The following is an 18726-nucleotide window of genomic DNA, read 5'->3' as shown; positions in this document are numbered from 1 at the left end:
AGGTCCCCGTGTTACTCACATGTTCTTGGGTAGAATCTTGGCCACCAGGACATAAGAGAAGCCATGTTGGATCAGGCCAGTGGCCCATCCAGTCCAACACTCTGTGTCACACAGTGGCCAAAAACCCCAGGTGCCATCAGGAGGTCCATCAGTGAGGCCAGGACGCTAGAAGCCCTCCCACTGTTGCCCCCAACAAGCACCAAGAATACAGAGCATCACAGCCCCAGACTGAGAGTTCCATAAGAACGTAAGAGAAGCCATGTTGGATCAGGCCAATGGCCCATCTAGTCCAACACTCTGTGTCACACAGTGGCCAAAAACTCCAGGTGCCATCAGGAGGACCATCAGTGAGGCCAGGACGCTAGAAGCCCTCCCACTGTGCCCCTCCCCAAGCACCAAGAATACAGAGCATCACTGCCCCAGACTGAGAGTTCCATAAGAACGTAAGAGAAGCCATGTTGGGTCAGGCCAGTGGCCCATCCAGTCTAACACTGTGTCACACAGTGGCCAAAAACTCCAGGTGCCATCAGGAGGACCATCAGTGAGGCCAGGACGCTAGAAGCCCTCCCACTGTGCCCCTCCCCAAGCACCAAGAATACAGAGCATCACTGCCCCAGACTGAGAGTTCCATAAGAACGTAAGAGAAGCCATGTTGGGTCAGGCCAGTGGCCCATCCAGTCTAACACTGTGTCACACAGTGGCCAAAAGAATCTAGGTGCCATCAGGAGGTCCATCAGTAGGGCCAGGATGCTAGAAGCCCTCCCACTTTGCCCCTCCCCAGCACTAAGAATACAGAGCATCACTGCCCCAGACTGAGAGTTCCATAAGAACGTAAGAGAAGCCATGTTGGATCAGGCTAGTGGCCCATCCAGTCCAACACTCTGTGTTACACAGTGGCCAAAAAACCCAGGTGCTATCAGGAGGCCCATTATTGGGGCCAGAACGCTAGAAGCCCTCCCACTGTGTCTCCCCCCCCCCCCACAAGCACCAAGAAGACAGAGCATCATTGCACCAGACTGAGAGTTCCATAAGAACGTAAGAGAAGCCATGTTGGATCAGGCCAGTAGCCCATCCAGCCTAACACTCTGTGCCACACAGTGGCCAAAAAACCCAGGTGCTATCAGGAGGTCCATCAGTGGGGCCAAGATGCTAGAATCCCTCCCACTGTGCCCCTCCCCAGCACTAAGAATACAGAGCATCACTGCCCCAGACTGAGTTCCATAAGAACGTAAGAGAAGCCATGTTGGATCAGGCTAGTGGCCCATCCAGTCCAACACTCTGTGTTACACAGTGGCCAAAAAACCCAGGTGCTATCAGGAGGCCCATTATTGGGGCCAGAACGCTAGAAGCCCTCCCACTGGGTCTCCCCCCCCCCCCCCACAAGCACCAAGAAGACAGAGCATCATTGCCCCAGACAGAGAGTTCCAACAATACGCTGTGGCTAAGAGTCATTGAGGGACTTCTGCTTCATATCTCTTCCATCTTAAGAAAATAAGAGAAGCCATGCTGGATCAGGCCAATGGCCCATCTAGTCCAACAGTCTGTGTCACACAGTGGCCAAAACCCCCAGGTGCCATCAGGGGGTCCACCAGTGGGGCCAGGGCACTAGAAGCCCTCCCACTGTATCCCCCCACCCAAACACCAAGAAGACGAAGCATTGCTGTCCCAGACAGAGTTCCAACAATACACTGTGGCTGATTGCCACTGATGGATCTCTGCTCCACAGGAGAAAATGGTTAAAGCCTGGAAGTGTCCAAGCGGACCCAAAACAAAACTGGAGTCCAGTGGCACCCGAAAGGGCTGGCAAAAACTCATGTCGGCGTCAGCTTTTGTGAATCAGAGCTTGCCTCATTTTACAGGGCTGTTTTTAACATGGGACTGCTAGAGGCTCATTTGTCTCATCTGCCTTTGAGTTCCTGCCTGTGCAGTTTTTAAAACGGAATGAATTATACAATATAAACCAGCCAGCGCGTCTCCAGCAAGCGATGCAGGTTTTTCAGGGCAGGGTGGGGGGTCCGAGCACGGAGGGTTCTATTTATATTCCTGCTGCCCGGGCCGTGTGGGGTGGAGGCTTCCTTCCGCAAACAAGGTGCTGCCCGGCCTCTTCAGAGCGGCTGCTCCCTGTCTGCTTCTGGCCCGCGCCACCGGTTGGTCGGGGCTGCCAGCGCATGGCAGCTGCCGGAAAAAGCGCTCGGCTGGATGATGCAATGGCCTCCTTCTCTTGCCTGGCCCAGCTTTGAGTCATCCGGGCGGGAAATCAGAGACACCCCCCCCCCCCATTCATTCGCTTGAATCACTCAAAGAAAAGAAAAGGCAGAGAGGAGAGAGCGCAGATTCTCGCTCTCGTGAGTCACAGAGTGGAGTGCATTTTCCCCTCCGCGCCCACAAGCGTGCGTTTTCACTACTCCATGGGCAGCATGCTGCTCGTATCTGAGCTCCGCAGCCATGCTCCCTTGCTAGAAAAGCCACCTGGGTGGGACTGATAAAACCTTCCCTCCCCCCACCCCAGCTTCAAGCCCCGGGTGGCGTTTTGAATTATTTTGCCAGGTCAGCTCTGGAGTGTCGCCCTATGCTCCTCCAGGAGCGTTTTTCGCTTAGAGGTGTGGAAGACGCACTTGTGCGCACACAGCCGGGAGGGGGGGTTCTTGACTTAAAGGCTCTGAGCTTATGTAACATGGGAAGAAGTTGGAGGTGGAGAAAGAAGTGGTGGAGGGTGAGAAGGGAAGAGCGGGGAGGGCAACTTGTGGGTCCAGCAAAGGGAAATGGGGGCAGCTCATGGAAGGTCCGCCCCCCACCCCGAAGATGTCAACTTTTCATTTCTGCAACTTTGAGTCACTAACTCAAGAGGTCTCTAAGTGACTCCAGGTTTTACTGCATTTTTAATAGAATGTTTTAAACAAACGTTTGAGCCCAGGGGCGCTTTTAAGACACATGAAGTTTTATTCGGGGTATGAGCTTTCATGGGGAAGTGTGTGCACACATGGCCAGAACACAACTGGGTTGGTCTTAAAGGTGCCGCGGGACTCAGACTTTGTTCTGGTGATTTACACCAACACCTTGGAGCTTGAACAAACATTGTTATTTAAATACAAAGCATCCCCAATTCTGGAACGCTGCTTAAATAAAACCCATGTCAGTTGATATCGCTCAGCCCTAGGAAACTCCTGAACAGGATTGTCCTCCTTCCCTTCCCTTCCCTTCCCTTCCCTTCCCTTCCCTTCCCTTCCCTTCCCTTCCCTTCCCTTCCCTTCCCTTCCCTTCCCTTCCCTTCCCTTCCCTTCCCTTCCCCTCCCTCCCTCCCTCCCTTCCTTCCTTCCTTCCTTCCCTCCCTTCCCCCCTTCCCTCCCCCCCTCCCTTCCCCCCTTCCCTCCCCTCCCTCCCTTCCCTCCCTCTCTTCCCTTCCCTCCCTCCTCCCCTCCCTCCCTCCCTTCCTTCCTTCCTTCCTTCCTCCCCTCCCTCCCTCCCTTCCTTCCCCTTCCTTCCTTCCTTCCCTCCCTCCCTCACCCCCTCCCTTCCTCCCTTCCCTTCCCTTCCCTCCCTCCTTTCCCCTTCCCTTCCCTTTCCTTCCTCCCCTCCCTCCCTTCCTCCCCTCCCTCCTTCCCTTCCCTCCCTCTGTTCCCTTCCTTCCTTCCTTCCTTCCTTCCTTCCTTCCTTCCTTCCTTCCTTCCTTCCTTCCTTCCTTCCTTCCTTCCTTCCTTCCTCTTGGAAGTCATGGTGACCTCTGGTGACTGACCCCTACTAGGGGCACGGAGCATATTCAGGGATTTATTTATTTGTATTTATTTTATTTTGTACACTTATAGCCTGCCCTTTCCTGTGAAGGGCTCAGGGCGGATTCCAACAAGCTAAAACATTAAAACCAACAATAAAGCATCAAAATAGTTAAAACAAAGCAATACATTAAGTCAATTATTTAAGACGGCATGGATGGTCTAAGTACTTGAGGCGTAATGATCCTGGGCAGCCTAAGTTGCCCTGAGATGGCAGCAGTCTTGGCCCCAGATGAAGCGTCCGTCATTGCTGGGAGGCCAGCGGGATGGTGTAGTAGGGTGAGGACGCCCGCTTGCCTCAACCATAGGCCTGGCAGAACAGCTCCGTTTTACAGGCCCTCTGGAACAGTGACAAATCCGGAAGGGCCCGAATCTCTGTAGGGAGCTGATTCCACCAGGTCGGGGCCAGGGCCGAAAAGGCCCTGACCCTGATCGAGGCAAGCCAGACGTCCTTTGGTTCAGGGATGATCAGAAGATGTTGGCCAATCGCAATAGCCTTCGGGGCTCATATAGGGAGAGACGGTCCCGCAGGTATGCCGGTCCCAGGCTGCGCAGGGCTTTAAACGTCAATACTAAAACCTTGAAGCGGATCCGGTGCTCGATAGGTAGCCAGTGCAGACTGCGTAGCTGAATCAAGCCTGCCCCTGCCTCCCAAATGCTGGTATTCCCTGGAGGTCTCCCATCCAACGACTTGACCTTAGCTTCTGAGATCTGAGGAGATCGGGCTTGCCTGGGATCTCCGGGTCAGGGTGGTTTCCTGTTATATCTATTCGCCCTCATCTGAATAGGATGGCAATAGAAGGAGAATGCCATCGTGGCGATGGGGCTATCCAGGGCCATCTGGATCAGGCCAGCAAATGGGATACCCAGCTCTCAAGTGCCAAAGCCGAATTTCAGTGGCTGCAGGCCGCCATGTTCCTTGCCCATCTAAAAACCCCAGAGCGCATCTCTTCATTTGCAAAGAGCAATGTACCCCTCTTGCTGAGAGCCAGTTTGGTGTAGTGGTTAAGTGTGTGGATTCTTATCTGAGAGAACCGGGTTTGATTCCCCACATCCCCACTTACAGCTGCTGGAATGGCCTTGGGTCAGCCATAGCTCTGGCAGAGGTTGTCCTTGAAAGGGCAGCTGCTGGGAGAGCCCTCTCAGCCCCACCCACCTCACAGGGTGTCTGTTGTGGGGGGGGGGGAGAAGATAAAGGAGATTGTAATCCACTCTAAGACTTTGTTCTTGAAAGGGCAGCTTCTGGGAGAGCTCTCTCAACCCCACCCACCTCACAGGGTGTCTGTTGTCGGGGGGAAAAGAAATAGGAGATTGTAAGCCGCTCTGAGACTCTGTTCTTGAAAGGGCAGTTTCTGGGAGAGCTCTCATTCCCACCCACCTCACAGGGTGTCTGTTGTGTGGGTGGGGGGAAGGTAGAGGAAATTGTAGGCCGCTCTGAGACTCTGTCCTTGGAAGGGCAGCTTCTGGGAGAGCTCTCAGTCCCACCCACCTCACAGGGTGTCTATTGTCGGGGGGGGGGGAAGGTAGAGGAGATTGTAGGCCTCTGAGACTCTGTCCTTGAAAGGGCAGCTTGTGGCAGAGCTCTCTCAGCCCCACCCACCTCACAGGGTGTCTGTTGTTGGGGGAGAAGACATGGGGGATTGTAAGCCACTCTGAGTCTCTGATTCGGGGCGAAGGGCAGGGAATAAATCTGCAGTTCTTCTTGGACGGGAAAGGGGGCCGTTTGGTCTCTTGGCCGCTCAGTGTGACGTTTTGTGCCAGGAAGAGGCAGGGGGCCTTTTGGGCTAAGGGACCCCCAGCCCCAAGGCTGCCCCTGTAAGGAGGGCCCTGGCTTGAAGCCCCCCCCCCCTGCGGCAGCCGCTAACTCCTCCTCCTTGCTCTCTTCCAGTGTTGCTCACAGCGGTGAACTGCTACAGCGTGAAGGCTGCCACCCGGGTGCAGGACGCCTTTGCGGCTGCCAAGCTCTTGGCTCTCACCCTCATCATCATCCTCGGCTTTGTGCAGCTGGGAAAAGGTGAGTTCGTTGCCCCCTCAATCCCCCGCCTTAATTTCCTCTTGCTTTATGGAGCTGCAGATGTGTTGCAGGGAAGAGTTTTCTCCAGGGGTTTTTTCGAGCAGGAAAGCAGTTCCGACTGTCTTGGCGTCAGGGGGTGTGGCCTGATATGCAAACGAGTTCCTGCTTGGCTTTTTCCTTGAAAAAGGCCCTGCGTGACGCAACGGTGACATCAGGGAATGTGACCTGATATGCAGATGAGTTCCTGCGGGGCCTTTTTTGGAAAAAAGTCCTGAGTGGAGTAATGGTGGCATCAGGGGGTGTGACCTAATATGCAGATGAGTTCCTGCAGGGCCTTTTCTTTGAAAAAAGCCCCGTGTGGAGTAATGGTGACATCAGGGGGTGTGGCCTGATATGCAGATGAGTTCCTGCAAGGCCTTTTATTTGAAAAAAGCCCTGTGTGACAGAATAGTGACATCAGGCGGTGTCACCTGATATGCAGATGAGTTCCTGCAGGGCCTTTTCTTTGAAAAAAGCCCTGTGTGGAGTAATTGTGACATCAGGGGGTGTGGCCTGATATGCAGATGAGTTCCTGCAAGGCCTTTTCTACAAAAGAAGCCCTGGTTTTCTCCCTCTGAGCAGTAGGCGCTTCTGCCGCAGAGCAGGCATGCGGCTGTACCTTCGCAACAGCCCTGAGAAGCAGGCAGGGTTGAGGGCCAAACCTTTGGAATTCTTATTGTTCTGCATTTTGCGTGTGTGTGTCTGGATGTCATGGCAACCTCTGGTGGCTGACCCCTACTGGGAAACTGGAGTATATTCAAGGAGGTGGCTGAATAAAGCCTGCCCCTGCCCTCCTGACTGCTGGTATTCCTTGGAGGTCTCCCATCTAAGCACTTCCCGGAATCCACCCTGCTTAGCTTCTGAGATCTGACAAGATCGGGCTCGCCGGGGCTATTTTGAGGAAAGGGGTTTTAATTCCTGAGAGAGCCAGTTTGGTGTAGTGGTTAAGAGCACAGACTCTAATCTGGCAGAACCGGGTTTGATTCCCTACTCTTCCACATGCAGCTGCTTGGTAACCTTGGATCAGTCCTAGTTCTCTTGGAACTGTTCTCTCTAGAGCAGTTCTCTCAGACCTCTCTCAGCCCCACCAGCTCACAGGGTTGTAGGGAGATTATAAGCCGCTTAGAGCAAAGGGTGGGGTGTAAACCCAGCCTCTTCTTCTGCCCCCTCATACCCCTGTGACATTTCCCACCAGCTGCTTTTAACTCTGGCAGGGTAGGGGGAGATGTAGGTGTATTGCTCTTATCTCTGAAAGACAGTGTAGCATAATAGTTAGATTGTTGGATTAAGATCTGGGAGACCCGGGTTCGAATCCCCACTCTGCCATGGAAGCTTGCTGGGGGGACCTCGGGCCAGTTGTGCATTTGCAGCCTCACCTATCTCAGAGGGTCAGCCAGCCAGCTTCCGTGGCCGAGTGCGGATTCAGACCTGTGGGTGTGCCAGATTCTAGTCAGAAATTATTAACTGTTACACAACGCTGAATCTTTAAGGGAAAAAAAATCAGGGTGCAGCCATGACTCAGTTTTTTGGCTTTCTTTTTCCGAGATGAACTTTTCTTACCTTCTGCTTTGCCTCAAGAGCCAGTTTGATGTAGTGGTTAGGTGCACGGACTCTAATCTGGGAGAAGCGGGTTTGACTCCCCACTCCCTCCTCCACATGCAGCAAGCTGGGCGACTTTGGGCCAGTCACAAGTTCTCTTTGGAGAGCCAGTTTGGTGTAGAGGTTAAGTGCGCAGACTCTTATCTGGGAGAACCGGGTTTGATTCCCCACTCCTCCACTTGCACCTGCTAGCATGGCCTTGGGTCAGCCATAGCTCTGGCAGAGGTTGTCCTTGAAAGGGCAGCTGCTGTGAGAGCCCTCTCCAGCCCCACCCACCTCACAGGGTGTCTGTTGTGGGGGAGGAAGGGAAAGGAGATTGTGAGCCGCTCTAAGACTCTTCGGAGTGGAGGGCGGGATATAAATCCAATACCTTCTTCTTCTCTTAGAGCCATTCTCTCAAGACAGGATGCTGGGCTAGATGGACCACGGGTCTGATTCAGCAAGGCCCTTCTTACGTTCATTCCCGGCACAACACCTTCTTGAGTTGAACCACATTCTCCTTGAGAAATTGCACCCTCCCAGTCGGGATCTTTTCTTGCCACCTGACTTACCTGCACCCTCTGCTTTCCGTGCGGCCCCGTGGCACAGAGTGGTAAAGCAGCAGCACTGCAGCACTGTGGTCTGAACTCTCTGCTCACGACCTGAGTTCGATTCCGGCGGAAGCTGGATTCAGGTAGCCGGCCCGAGGTTGACTCAGCCTTCCATCCTTCCGAGTTCGGTCAAATGAGGACCCAGATTGCTGGGGGGAAAGTGTAAAAGACTGGGGAAGGCAGTGGCAAACCACCCTGTAAAAAGCCTGCCGTGAAAAACGTTGTGAAAGCGACGTCACCCCAGAGTCGGAAACAACTGGTGCTTGCACAGGGGACCTTTCCTTTTCCTGCTTTCCATGTGCGCTTTGCCCTTGAGCAGGGGTGGAATGCTAGCAGGAGCTCCTTTGCATATTAGGCCACACACCCCTGCTGAAGGAAGAAAGGCTCTTTTTTGTGAGCTCTCGGAGGATTGGCTACAGCAGGGGTGTGTGGCATAATGTGCAAAGGAGCTCCTGCTAGAACTCCATGCCTGCCCTTGTGGGATGCACGCACCTGAACACATCACTCAGTTAAACAAGGCTTTCAGCAGCAGGTCACAGGGTTTCTCTTCCAACTGCATGCTCCTGTCTGGGAGCAGATCAAGTGTAGTTTTTTCCTCCTTTGGGCTGCTCGCTCATACCCAAGGGGAGTTGGTGTGAACTACCATGCATGCGTGCCCTCTTCTGTTCCCACCTCCTGGGTATTCCCAGGGAAATGAGGGAAAGCAATGGCTGCACATACACTACCTGATGAGACTGCGCCCCCTCCTGGCCCGTGGGGAAAGTTGAATGCTTTTGCATTGGTGTCCCGGACATGCGGAGGAGTGATAATTGTAGAATACCGCAGGAGAGAAATATGTGGTTTTATCTATACATTTTTAAAAATGCAGAAGGGGAAACAGACGCTTTTAAAAAAAAAATCCTAGGCCACCTCAAACTGGGTTTGATTCCCCACTCCTCCACTCGCAGCTGCTGGAATGGCCTTGGGTCAGCCAGAGCTCTGGCAGAGGTTGTCCTTGAAAGGGCAGCTGCTGTGAGAGCCCTCTCAGTCCCACCCACCTCACAGGGTGTCTGTTGTGGGGGGTGAAGATATAGGAGATTGTGAGCCGCCCTGAGACTCTGATTCAGAGAGAAGGGCGGGGTATAAATCTGTGATCTTCTTCTTCTTCTCATTACCAAAAGTCCAGCCCCACACGCAGTCAGCCTTTAACTATCAGGACTGTGTTTTCCTGCAGATTATTTGACTTGTAAACCTCTTGGCAGAGGCTGCAGTGTGGATGACAACACAGCTAATGAAAAAAAGGGGAAAGGCAGAGCCTTTGCTTTAAACGGGATCTGGCAATTAGAGTTGTAAAAGAAACGTATTTTGGGAAGAAGAGACAGACCTTCCCGGTATTGTTTTCAACCAGGAAAAAACAGTTTGTAATGTTGCTGAACTTCGCAGCATCGCTATTAGTCAGCAAACTGAGCGAGGAAAGAAGACAAAACCCACTTCAGAGAGTGTGCGAGAACAAGCTTTGACCGTAATAAAATGCATGAAGGCTATTAAATATTTTTCTGGCTTCGCTTATCCCCTGATTTTCTCCCCAGCGGGGTCCCAAACCAGTTAGCTCATTCTCTGCTCTTCCATTTTGTCCTGACAACAACCCCGTGAGGGAAGTTATGAAGAACCAACTCTTTTTTTTATAAAAAAGTAACGTCTGGTTTGGCCACGAGTCAAAGTTGCACGCTAAAAAAAGTCTCTGCACACACAGACATGCTCTCAGTACAAGGAACGTGTATGGGTAACAGGGACCAGGGCTTTTTTTTTTTGTAGCAGGAACTCCTTTGCCTATTAGGCCACTCCCCTCTGATGTAGAGACAATCCTCCTGGAGCTTGCAGTAGGCCCTGTAAGGAGCGCCCTGTAAGCTCTTGGAGGGTTGGCTACATCAGGGGTGTGTGGCCTAAAAGGCAAAGGAGTTCCTCCTACAAAAAAAAGCTGATGGTGACCTTTGTTCCCTCCTCCCTCACTAGCATCTTCTCCAGCAGCCGTTACATCTTATTACGAGCTTCCGGTGTAGAAGTTTAGCGGAAGGCTGCAGAGAACGTGGGATGCTATGCAGAAAACGCCTGGAAAGCAGAAAGGGGTCGTCTTGGCCCCACACTCAGGCCTCCTAGCGATGTCAGTTCTCCCCCAGAGACCACGTTGTGTGGCTCACCCTCGTGACACAGAGTGACAAGTGGTCGTCTGTGGAGAGTCCTCCGAATGAACCAGTCACCGGCTTCCCTCTTCTGGCCTCTCCTCCAGGGTTGCTGTTGGGCTCCGATCCTAGCTCTAGGGTGGCGCGAGCAGCCCCTGCTCTTCTCTTTGCGCTGCCGCAGGAGCGTCAGAGCGTCCGTTCACGTTCTGCCCTTGTGCCCAAATTCCGGCTCTCAGGCGATTTTTACGAGTGGGAAGTTCGTCCTCTTCTTTCTGGTTTCGGCTCTCTCCCCCCAGCCCCCCTTTGGAAGAAGAAAGCCGACTTTTGTTAATTGTTTGCGTTTCCTCCTAATGATGAGGCCTCATGACAGAAACTGCTGGGCATGTCCAGCCATGAGGGAGAACTGGCCTCTGGAGCCAAAAACGTGTGCTCAGCACGGTTTTTTTTTTTGTTTTTTAACTGATTAATAAATAGATTTTAAAAGCGGGTGGGAATTTTTGAGGGAAGCAGAACTCTTTCGGTTGGACAGAAGGCAACAATGCTGCCCTCCTTTGGGAGACCAAAGCAGAAAGCGCGTCCAGCACAATCCAAAGGCCTTTTCTTGCCCTCACTCTGCACCCTTGCTTGTCCAGAGGTGCGCTTCTTCCCCCGCATGGCTCCTGCTTGAAGGGTTTCTTTGTGGCCTGGAGTGCCTCCTGCCCCTTCCCCACTTCCTCAGGGCTGCTTGGCCCTGCTTGCTTTCCTCCTCCCCGGGGGAGCTGGGCCCATCCCAGAACCTCAGGCTAAAAGAATCATAGAGTTGGAAGGGACCTCCGGGGTCATCTAGTCCAATCCCCCCCTGCACAATGCAGGAAACTCACAAACACCTCCCCCTAAATTCACAGGATCTTCATTGCTGTCGGATGGCCATCTAGCCTCTGTTGAAAAACCTCCAAGGAAGGAGAGCCCTCCACCTCCCAAGGAAGCCTATTCCACTGAGGAACCGCTCTAACGGTCAAGAAGTTCTTCCTAATGTTGAGCCGGAAACTCATTTGATTTAATTTCAACCCATTGGTTCTAGTCCTACGTTCTGGGGCCACAGAAAACAATTCCACACCATCCTCTATATAACAGCCCTTCAAGTACTTGAAGATGGTGACCCTATCACCTCTCAGCCGCCTCCTCTGCAGGCTAAACATGTCCAGCTCCTTCAACCTTTCCTCATAGGACTTGGTCTCCAGACCCCCCACCATCTTTGTCACCCTCCTCTGGACCCATTTCAGCTTGTCTATATCCTTCTTAAAATGTGGTGCCCAAAAATGAACACAATACTCCAGGTGAGGTCTTACCGGAATAGAGTAAAGCGATACCATCACTTCATGTGATCTGGACACTAGACTTCTGTTGATACAGCCCCAAATTGCATTTGCCTTTGTAGCCACTGCATCTCACTGTTGGCTCATGTTCAGCGTATGATCCGCTAAGATCCCTAGATCCTTTTCGCACATGCTACTGCTAAGACAAGTCTCCCCCATCCTATAACCATGCATTGGATTTTTCCTACCTAAATGCAGAACTATACTTCTGTTGATACAGCCCAAAATTGCATTTGCCTTTTTAATGTGGGTGCCGATTGTGACCCCAGGAATCTGCCGCTGAGGTCTTTCCCAGGTTTCTGGCTACAGTGACGCAAGCACAGGTTCTGGAGTCCGTGCACGCTCCTCAGCATGCGGGCCGGCAGGAACACTTGCCGTCCGTTCTCTTGAGGCGTCGCCAAACGCTTCCAGGTGCTCGTCTTTGTGGCCTTTTTGGCACCGGAAGCTTGCTTTTAAAACTATAACCGGCGCCGGAATTCTCTGAATGCTGCGCCCAGATGTGAAACGCTCTACTTGCTTTGTTTATGGGAGGGGAAAAAACAAATCTTCAAAGATCCTTCAAAAGGTCTTTCAAAGTTCTTTCAAAAACCAGCTCTTCAAAGCAGGTTGCTGAGATGAAGCACGTTGTGAAATAAAAAACAGAAACGATGAAAGAAATTGGTTAGTTGTCACTACCGAAAGGACAGCATGGCCAGAGGAAAGAACATCGCGTGTCTAACTCCCTCCAGGATAATGCCAGCAATGACGGAGCTGAAGGAACATATCCTCGGGGAAGGGGAGATCAGTGAGTTTGGTACCACTACCCAGAAGGCCATGTCGCATACCGTCTGTCAGCAGTGCCCCAGGGTGTGGGTGACCATACAGGACACAGTAATGGCCACAGGCATAGACAGCTTTAAAAGATTCGTAGAGGAGAGGTCCATCAGTGGCTATTAGCCATGGTGTCTAAAGGGAACCTCCATGTTCGAAGACAGTCAACCTCAATCCCAGTGCCAGGAGGCAACATCAGGGGATGGCCATGGCCTCTAGGCCCTCTTGTTGGCCCTCCAGAGAAACTGCTTGCCCAGTGGGTGAGACAGGAGGCTGGACTAGATGGACCCTCACTGGTCTGATCCAGCAGGGCTCTTCTGTTGTTCTTATGAAGGCCTCGGCCTCTCTGCCCTGTTGTTGGCCCTCCAGAGGAACTGGTTGGCCCCTGTGTGAGGCAGGATGGTGGAAAAGATGGACCCTCCCTGGTCTGATCCAGCAGGCCTTTTCTGATGTTCTTCTCAGGGAAAGGCCTCAGCCTCTCTGCCCTGTTGTTGGCCCTCCAGAGGAACTGGTTGGCCCCTATGTGAGACAGGAGGCTGGACTAGATGGACCCTCACTGGTCTGATCCAGCAGGGCTTTTCTGATGTTCTTCTCAGGGAAAGGCCTCAGCCTCTCTGCCCTGTTGCTGGCCCTCCAGAGGAACTGGTTGGCCCCTGTGTGAGACAGGAGGCTGGACTAGATGGACCCTCCCTGGTCTGATCCAGCAGGGCTTTTCTGATGTTCTTCTCAGGGGAAGGCCTCAGCCTCTCTGCCCTGTTGTTGGCCCTCCAGGGGAACTGGTTGGCCACTGTGTGAGACAGGAGGCTGGACTAGATGGGCCACTGGTCTGATTCAGCAGGGCTCTTCTGACGTTCTTATGAAGGCCTCAGCCTCTCTGCCCTGTTGTTGGCCCTCCAGAGGAACTGTTTGGCCACTGTGTGAAACAGGAGGCTGGTCTGTATGGACCCTTGGTCTGATCCAGCAGGGCTCTTCCGATGTTCTTAAGTCCTCAGCCTCCGTGTCCTGTTGTTGGAACTCCAGAGGAGCCAACTGGCCACTGTGTGAGATGATGCTGGACTAAGTGGACCACTGGTCTGATCCATCAAGGCCTCTTCTTATTTGCTGGCAATAATTTTCGGATAAGTCGCTTCAAATGGGAAAAGGGAGATTATGACATAGGCCATGCCGTTGTTTTTCAATTGTACCTGGAAGTCAGTGAGGAGGCCGCAAACCATTCAGCATCCTAACAGCCAGGGGTGGAATTCTAGCAGGAGCTCCTTTGCATATTAGGCCACACCCTCTTGATGCAGCCAGCCCTCCCAAGTGCTTACGAGGCTCTATTTTGTAAGCTCTTGGAGGATTAGCTACATCCGGGGTGTGTGGCCTAATACGCAAACGAGCCCCTGCTAGAATTTCACGCCTGCTAATAGCCAATCCCAATAACAGCCCTGTGGCGCAGAGTGGTAAAGCTGCACTACTGCGGTCCTAAGCTCTGCTCATGACCTGAGTTCGATCCCGGTGGAAGCTGGGTTCAGGTAGCCGGCTCCAGGTTGACTCAGCCTTCTAGCCTTCTGAGGTTGGTAAAAGGAGAACCCAGCTTGCTGGGGGGAAAGCGTAGATGTCTGGGGAAGGCAGTGGCAAACCACCCCTTAAAAAGTCTGCCGTGAAAACGTTGTGAAAGCAACATCACCCCAGAGTCAGAAACAACTGGTGCTTGCACAGGGGACCTTTCCTTTCCTTAAGGACACTGCAAATGGCCTTAGCAACAATTGCTTTTCAGGGAAGGTGCAGGGCCAACCCCAAACTCACATGGAACGCCTTTTCTGCTTAATTTAGGAATCTGGTTGACTTTGCAGGCTTGTCCAGGAGTGGTCAGTTCTCCGCTAAGCAGGGAAATACCAAGGGAACTGATCTTGCACGCTGCCTTCCCCCCTCCCATCAAAGCAGAGGGGAGGGAGATTTTGCGTGCAAAAGGAGAGGTTTCAATTGCCTTGATCTTTGGTAAGGACTGCAGCAACCCGGCCGTGCCCCTCTGCGTGCCCTGCGGTTCTGCCGATCTGATCTACGCCCCCAAAACAAATGCCAACCCGAGCAATTAATTACTCTGCCAGTCGGGCTGGCTGTGCCCCCCACTCGAGGAAATGCCTTACCTTGCGTGCTATTGCGAGAGAAGCGGTTATCTCCCTCCCCCCTCCCCTCAGGAGAAGGGCTGCCTTGTCTGATTCAGCTGGCAGGCAAAGTTCTTGACTGGCTGTGCCTGTATCTGTATTGTACTTGGAATTTCTCTCTCTCTCTTTTTTTGTACGGCTTCCTCTTCTCTTCTCCCCCCCCCCCCCTCGCCTTTGCAGACTTATTCTCTCACTTCTTCGGCTGGCACAGAAAAGGCACAAATCCTCGTTGCAGATTTTCTAATAAGGAGGGAGGGAGGGGGGACATTTGGCGGCCCTCCCCTAATTCTAGAAATCCAGGGGATCGGGCATGAATGGCTTCTTTGCTTGTTGCACTGAATGCTGTTTGCTGCACAGCCACTCTGCCTCCGAAAGTGGAAGTTCTATTTTTGATTGTTAGCGGGTTTATTTTAAGAACATAAGAGAAGCCATGTTGGATCAGGCCAATCGCCCATCCAGTCCAACACTCTGGGTCACTCAGTGGCCAATATATGTGTGTGTGTGTGTATATATATATATATATATATATATACACACACACACACATATATACATACATACAAATATACACGTATATATACACACACACACGTATTTTATATATATATACACACACACATACACATACTGTGGCTAATAGCCACTGATGGACCTCTGCTTCATATTTTTATCCAATCCTCTCTTAAAGCTGGCTATGCTTGTAGCCGCCGCCACCTCCTGTGGCAGTGAATTCCACATGTTTATCACCCTTTGGGTGAAGAAGGACTTCCTTTCATCCATTCTAACCTGACTGCTCAGCAATTTCATTGAATGCCCACGAGTTCTTGTATTGTGAGAAAAGGAGAAAAGGACTTCTTTCTCTACTTTCTCCATCCCATGCATCATCTTGTAAACCTCTATCATGTCACCCCGCAGTCGACATTTTTCCAAGCTAAAGATTTATTCATTTATATCAGGGGTGGCCAACGGTGGCTCTCCAGATGTTTTTTTGCCTACAACTCCCATCAGCCCCATCCATTGGCCATGCTGGCTGGGGCTGATGGGAGTTGTAGGCAAAAAACATCTGGAGAGCTACTGTTGGCCACCCCTGATTTACATTATATTTATATCCCGCCCATTCCATACAGACTCAAGGCGGTTAGCAGCATAAAATAGACAGCAAACAAAACAATATTAAAACAATAAAACAATCGGATAATAACAATGGTGCTACTTCAGGCAGATCATATAATATTTTCTTTCTCACGTGCACAGATCCTGGGCAGTTAGTAATGAAAGCGCTATGGATCCAGATGCGGTGGCAAGCCCTCTCCCATTAGATGTTCTGTGCCATTCGAAACAGTTCAGCCATGAAGGCCCTGCGGATCTGCGAGAAATCCCGCAGGGCCCTGATGGCTTCTGGGAGGGTGTTCCAAAGTATTGGGGCCGCCACCGAGAAGGCTCTTGCTCTGGTGGAGTTGAGCCTGGCCTCCTTTAGCCCAGGGACAGCCAGAAGATTTGGAGAGCTTGACCGCAGTGCTCTCTGGGGAACATGTGGGGCAAGGCGGTCCCGCAGATAGGTACAGTCCTAGGCCGTATAGGGGCTTCGAAGGTTAATACCAGGACCTTGAAACGGATTTGGTACGCAACAGGCAGCCGGCACGGCGCTCTCAGCACAGGCTGAATGTGCTCCTGATGGGGAAGCCCCATTAGAAGCCTGGTTGCAGCATTCTGCACCAGCTGCACCTTCCGGATCTGAGTCAAGGGCAGCCCCATGTAGAGAGCGTGACAGTAATCGATTCTTGAGGTGGCCGAGTTGCTTATGGAATCTTGAGTTGGAATTCTTGAGGTGACCAGGTTGCTGATGGAATCTCCGTAGCATCTGCGGGGTTTGTGCAGTCCCCCTTTAAAGCCGTCGACGCAAGCTGCGGCTGCCCCACACTCTGGGGCCAGTGAGTGCTGCCAATCCGGTACATATTCTGCAAAGAAGTACTCAGTTTAGTGTAGCGGTTTAAGTGCGCAGACTCTTATCTGCGAGAACCGGGTTTGATTCCCCCCCTCCTCCACTTGCAGCTGCTGGAATGGCCTTGGGTCAGCCATAGCTCTCTTATCTGGGAGAACCGGGTTTGATTCCCCCTTCTCCACTTGCACCTGCTGGAATGGCCCTGGGTCAGCCGTAGCTCTCGCAGAGGTTGTCCTTGAAAGGGTGGTTGAAAGAGCCTGTTTGGTGTAGTGGTTAAGTGTGCGGACTCTTATCTGGGAGAACCGGGTTTGATTCCCCCCTCCTCCACTTGCAGCTGCTGGAATGGCCTTGGGTCAGCCAGAGCTCTCTTATCTGGGAGAACCGGGTTTGATTCCCCCCCTCCTCCACTTGCAGCTGCTGGAATGGCCTTGGGTCAGCCATAGCTCTCTTATCTGGGAGAACCGGGTTTGATTCCCCACTCCTCCACTTGCACCTGCTGGAATGGCCTTGGGTCAGCCATAGCTCTAATAGAGAGCCAGTTTTGTGTAGTGGTTAAGTGCGCAGACTCTTATCTGGGAGAACCGAACTTGATTCCCCCCCTCCTCCATTTGCAACTGCTGGAATGGCCTTGGGTCAGCCATAGCTCTAATAGAGAACCAGTTTGGTGTAGTGGTTAAGTGCGCAAACATGCCTCTCCATAAAGTAGGGTTGTCAAACGTGGCCCCCAGAGGGCTCCTATCAGGCCTCCGAGGAACTGGCTGGCTGTCGTCTGCTTCCTTCTCCCTCTCTCTTGCTCCCTTCTGTTTCAAAACTTACTTTGCAAGACTTGCTCAATCGCACAGCAGAGCTACAAAGCAAAGCCTCTATTTTTGCCATTGGCTGAGGCTCCTCCCCTGGGGAGGAAGGAGGGGGAGGCAGAGCTTTCTTTGCCAGTATTCTTCAATAGCACAGCAGAGCTACTGAGAGAAGCCTCTCTTTCTTCTGTTGGCTGAGGCTCCTCCCCCCTCCTGGTCCCCTGGGGAAGGAAGGAAAGAGCCAGAGCTTCCTTTGCCCGGTTCCTTGGATCCCATGGGAGAAATACAAAGAAAGCACCTTTAAGACCAGCAAGTGCTAATGTTTTAAGCATGTTTTAAGGGTTTGCCCCCCCTCCCCAATCTTTGTGTTTTTCTGTGTCCTTTATAAAGTTTCTATCTCTGCTACCTAATCTTAAATGGGAACACGTGCGGTCTGGCCTGACATGGCCCGGCCCGACAAGGTCTCATTCATGTTTGATCCAGCCCTCATAACAAATGAGTTTGACGCTCCTGCCATAAAGTGCACTGAAGACTAAGATGAGGGCAAGAGAGGAAGATGCGGGGAAGAGAGGCTGAAGGACCCTTCTCTAACCACAGGCCAAAAATGTGGCTAGGCTTACATAACTGCAGGAAGGGAGTGACATCAGAAGGCCTGACATCCCCCCCCCCTCGCCTTCGTCTCTCTCTTTCATAAAAAAAATAATTATTTCCCTCAGATGAGGAAACGTGGGCAAAGCGTGTTACGAAACGTCCATGAAGATTATTATTATTATTATTAATTGCTAAAGTTGAGAGACACAAAAGGGGCGGCCGGCTGCCAGGTTTCCTCCTTCCCCGCTGGGCTAAAAAACGCATTATTAACTCAAAGCGAAGAGGCGACGGTGTTTGTACACGTCCAGCGCCTGGGAAAAAGCAGCGGCCTTCCTGTCCCAGTCTGCCCCCCTCCAAAACCATAACTTTGAAGGATTTTCATGAGCGAGGCGGGGTGAGTCCCACCTCGGCCGACGCACCGGGCCCAAAGAAGTTCCTCCTCTTTGACAGTCTGCCCCTTGAGCCACCTCAAGAGGAAGTGCCAAGGCACAGTGGCATTACTCCCAGGTCTGCCCAGTTTCCTCGCCCCTTTTTTAAGAGGCAGGGATGCAGGTTCCCGCACTGCGCGCACTCTCTGAGCTCCCTTTGAGGCAAGGCTTACTTTCCCCTAAGCCTATTACATCCGGGCAGCTCAGACCATTTAACCTGAGGCTGCAGAAACGCCCAGCATTTCGAGAGCCAGTTTGGCATAGTGGTGAAGTGGGTTTGGGAGAACCGGGTTTGATTCCCCACTCCTCCACTTGCACCTGCTGGAATGGCCTTGGGTCAGCCACAGCTCTCGCAAGAGTTGTCCTTGGAAGGGCAGCTTCTGAAAGAGCTCTCTCAGCCCATCCCACCTCACAGGGGTGGGCGGGGAAGGCTGGTAAAGGAGATTGTGACCATTCCGAGATTCAGAGTAAAGGGCGGGATATAAATC

At 52.3% G+C, this 18726-nt stretch overlaps 1 protein-coding gene across 1 annotated transcript in view; it reads left to right on the top strand.

The window, feature by feature from the left end:
• SLC7A5 (solute carrier family 7 member 5) overlaps positions 1–18726 on the top strand; it is an 82581-nt gene that overhangs the window by 25422 nt on the left and 38433 nt on the right. Inside the window, exon 2 of the mRNA XM_060253859.1 lies at positions 5659–5784. Within this exon, the coding sequence (XP_060109842.1) occupies positions 5659–5784 (126 nt within the window). The remainder of the gene's footprint in view (positions 1–5658; positions 5785–18726) is intronic.

This window comes from Heteronotia binoei, chromosome 14 (genome assembly GCF_032191835.1).
Source record: "Heteronotia binoei isolate CCM8104 ecotype False Entrance Well chromosome 14, APGP_CSIRO_Hbin_v1, whole genome shotgun sequence".
Lineage (NCBI taxonomy): Eukaryota > Metazoa > Chordata > Lepidosauria > Squamata > Gekkonidae > Heteronotia > Heteronotia binoei.
Note: the sequence above shows the minus strand (reverse complement) of the source record. Positions and strands in the feature narration are given on the sequence as shown.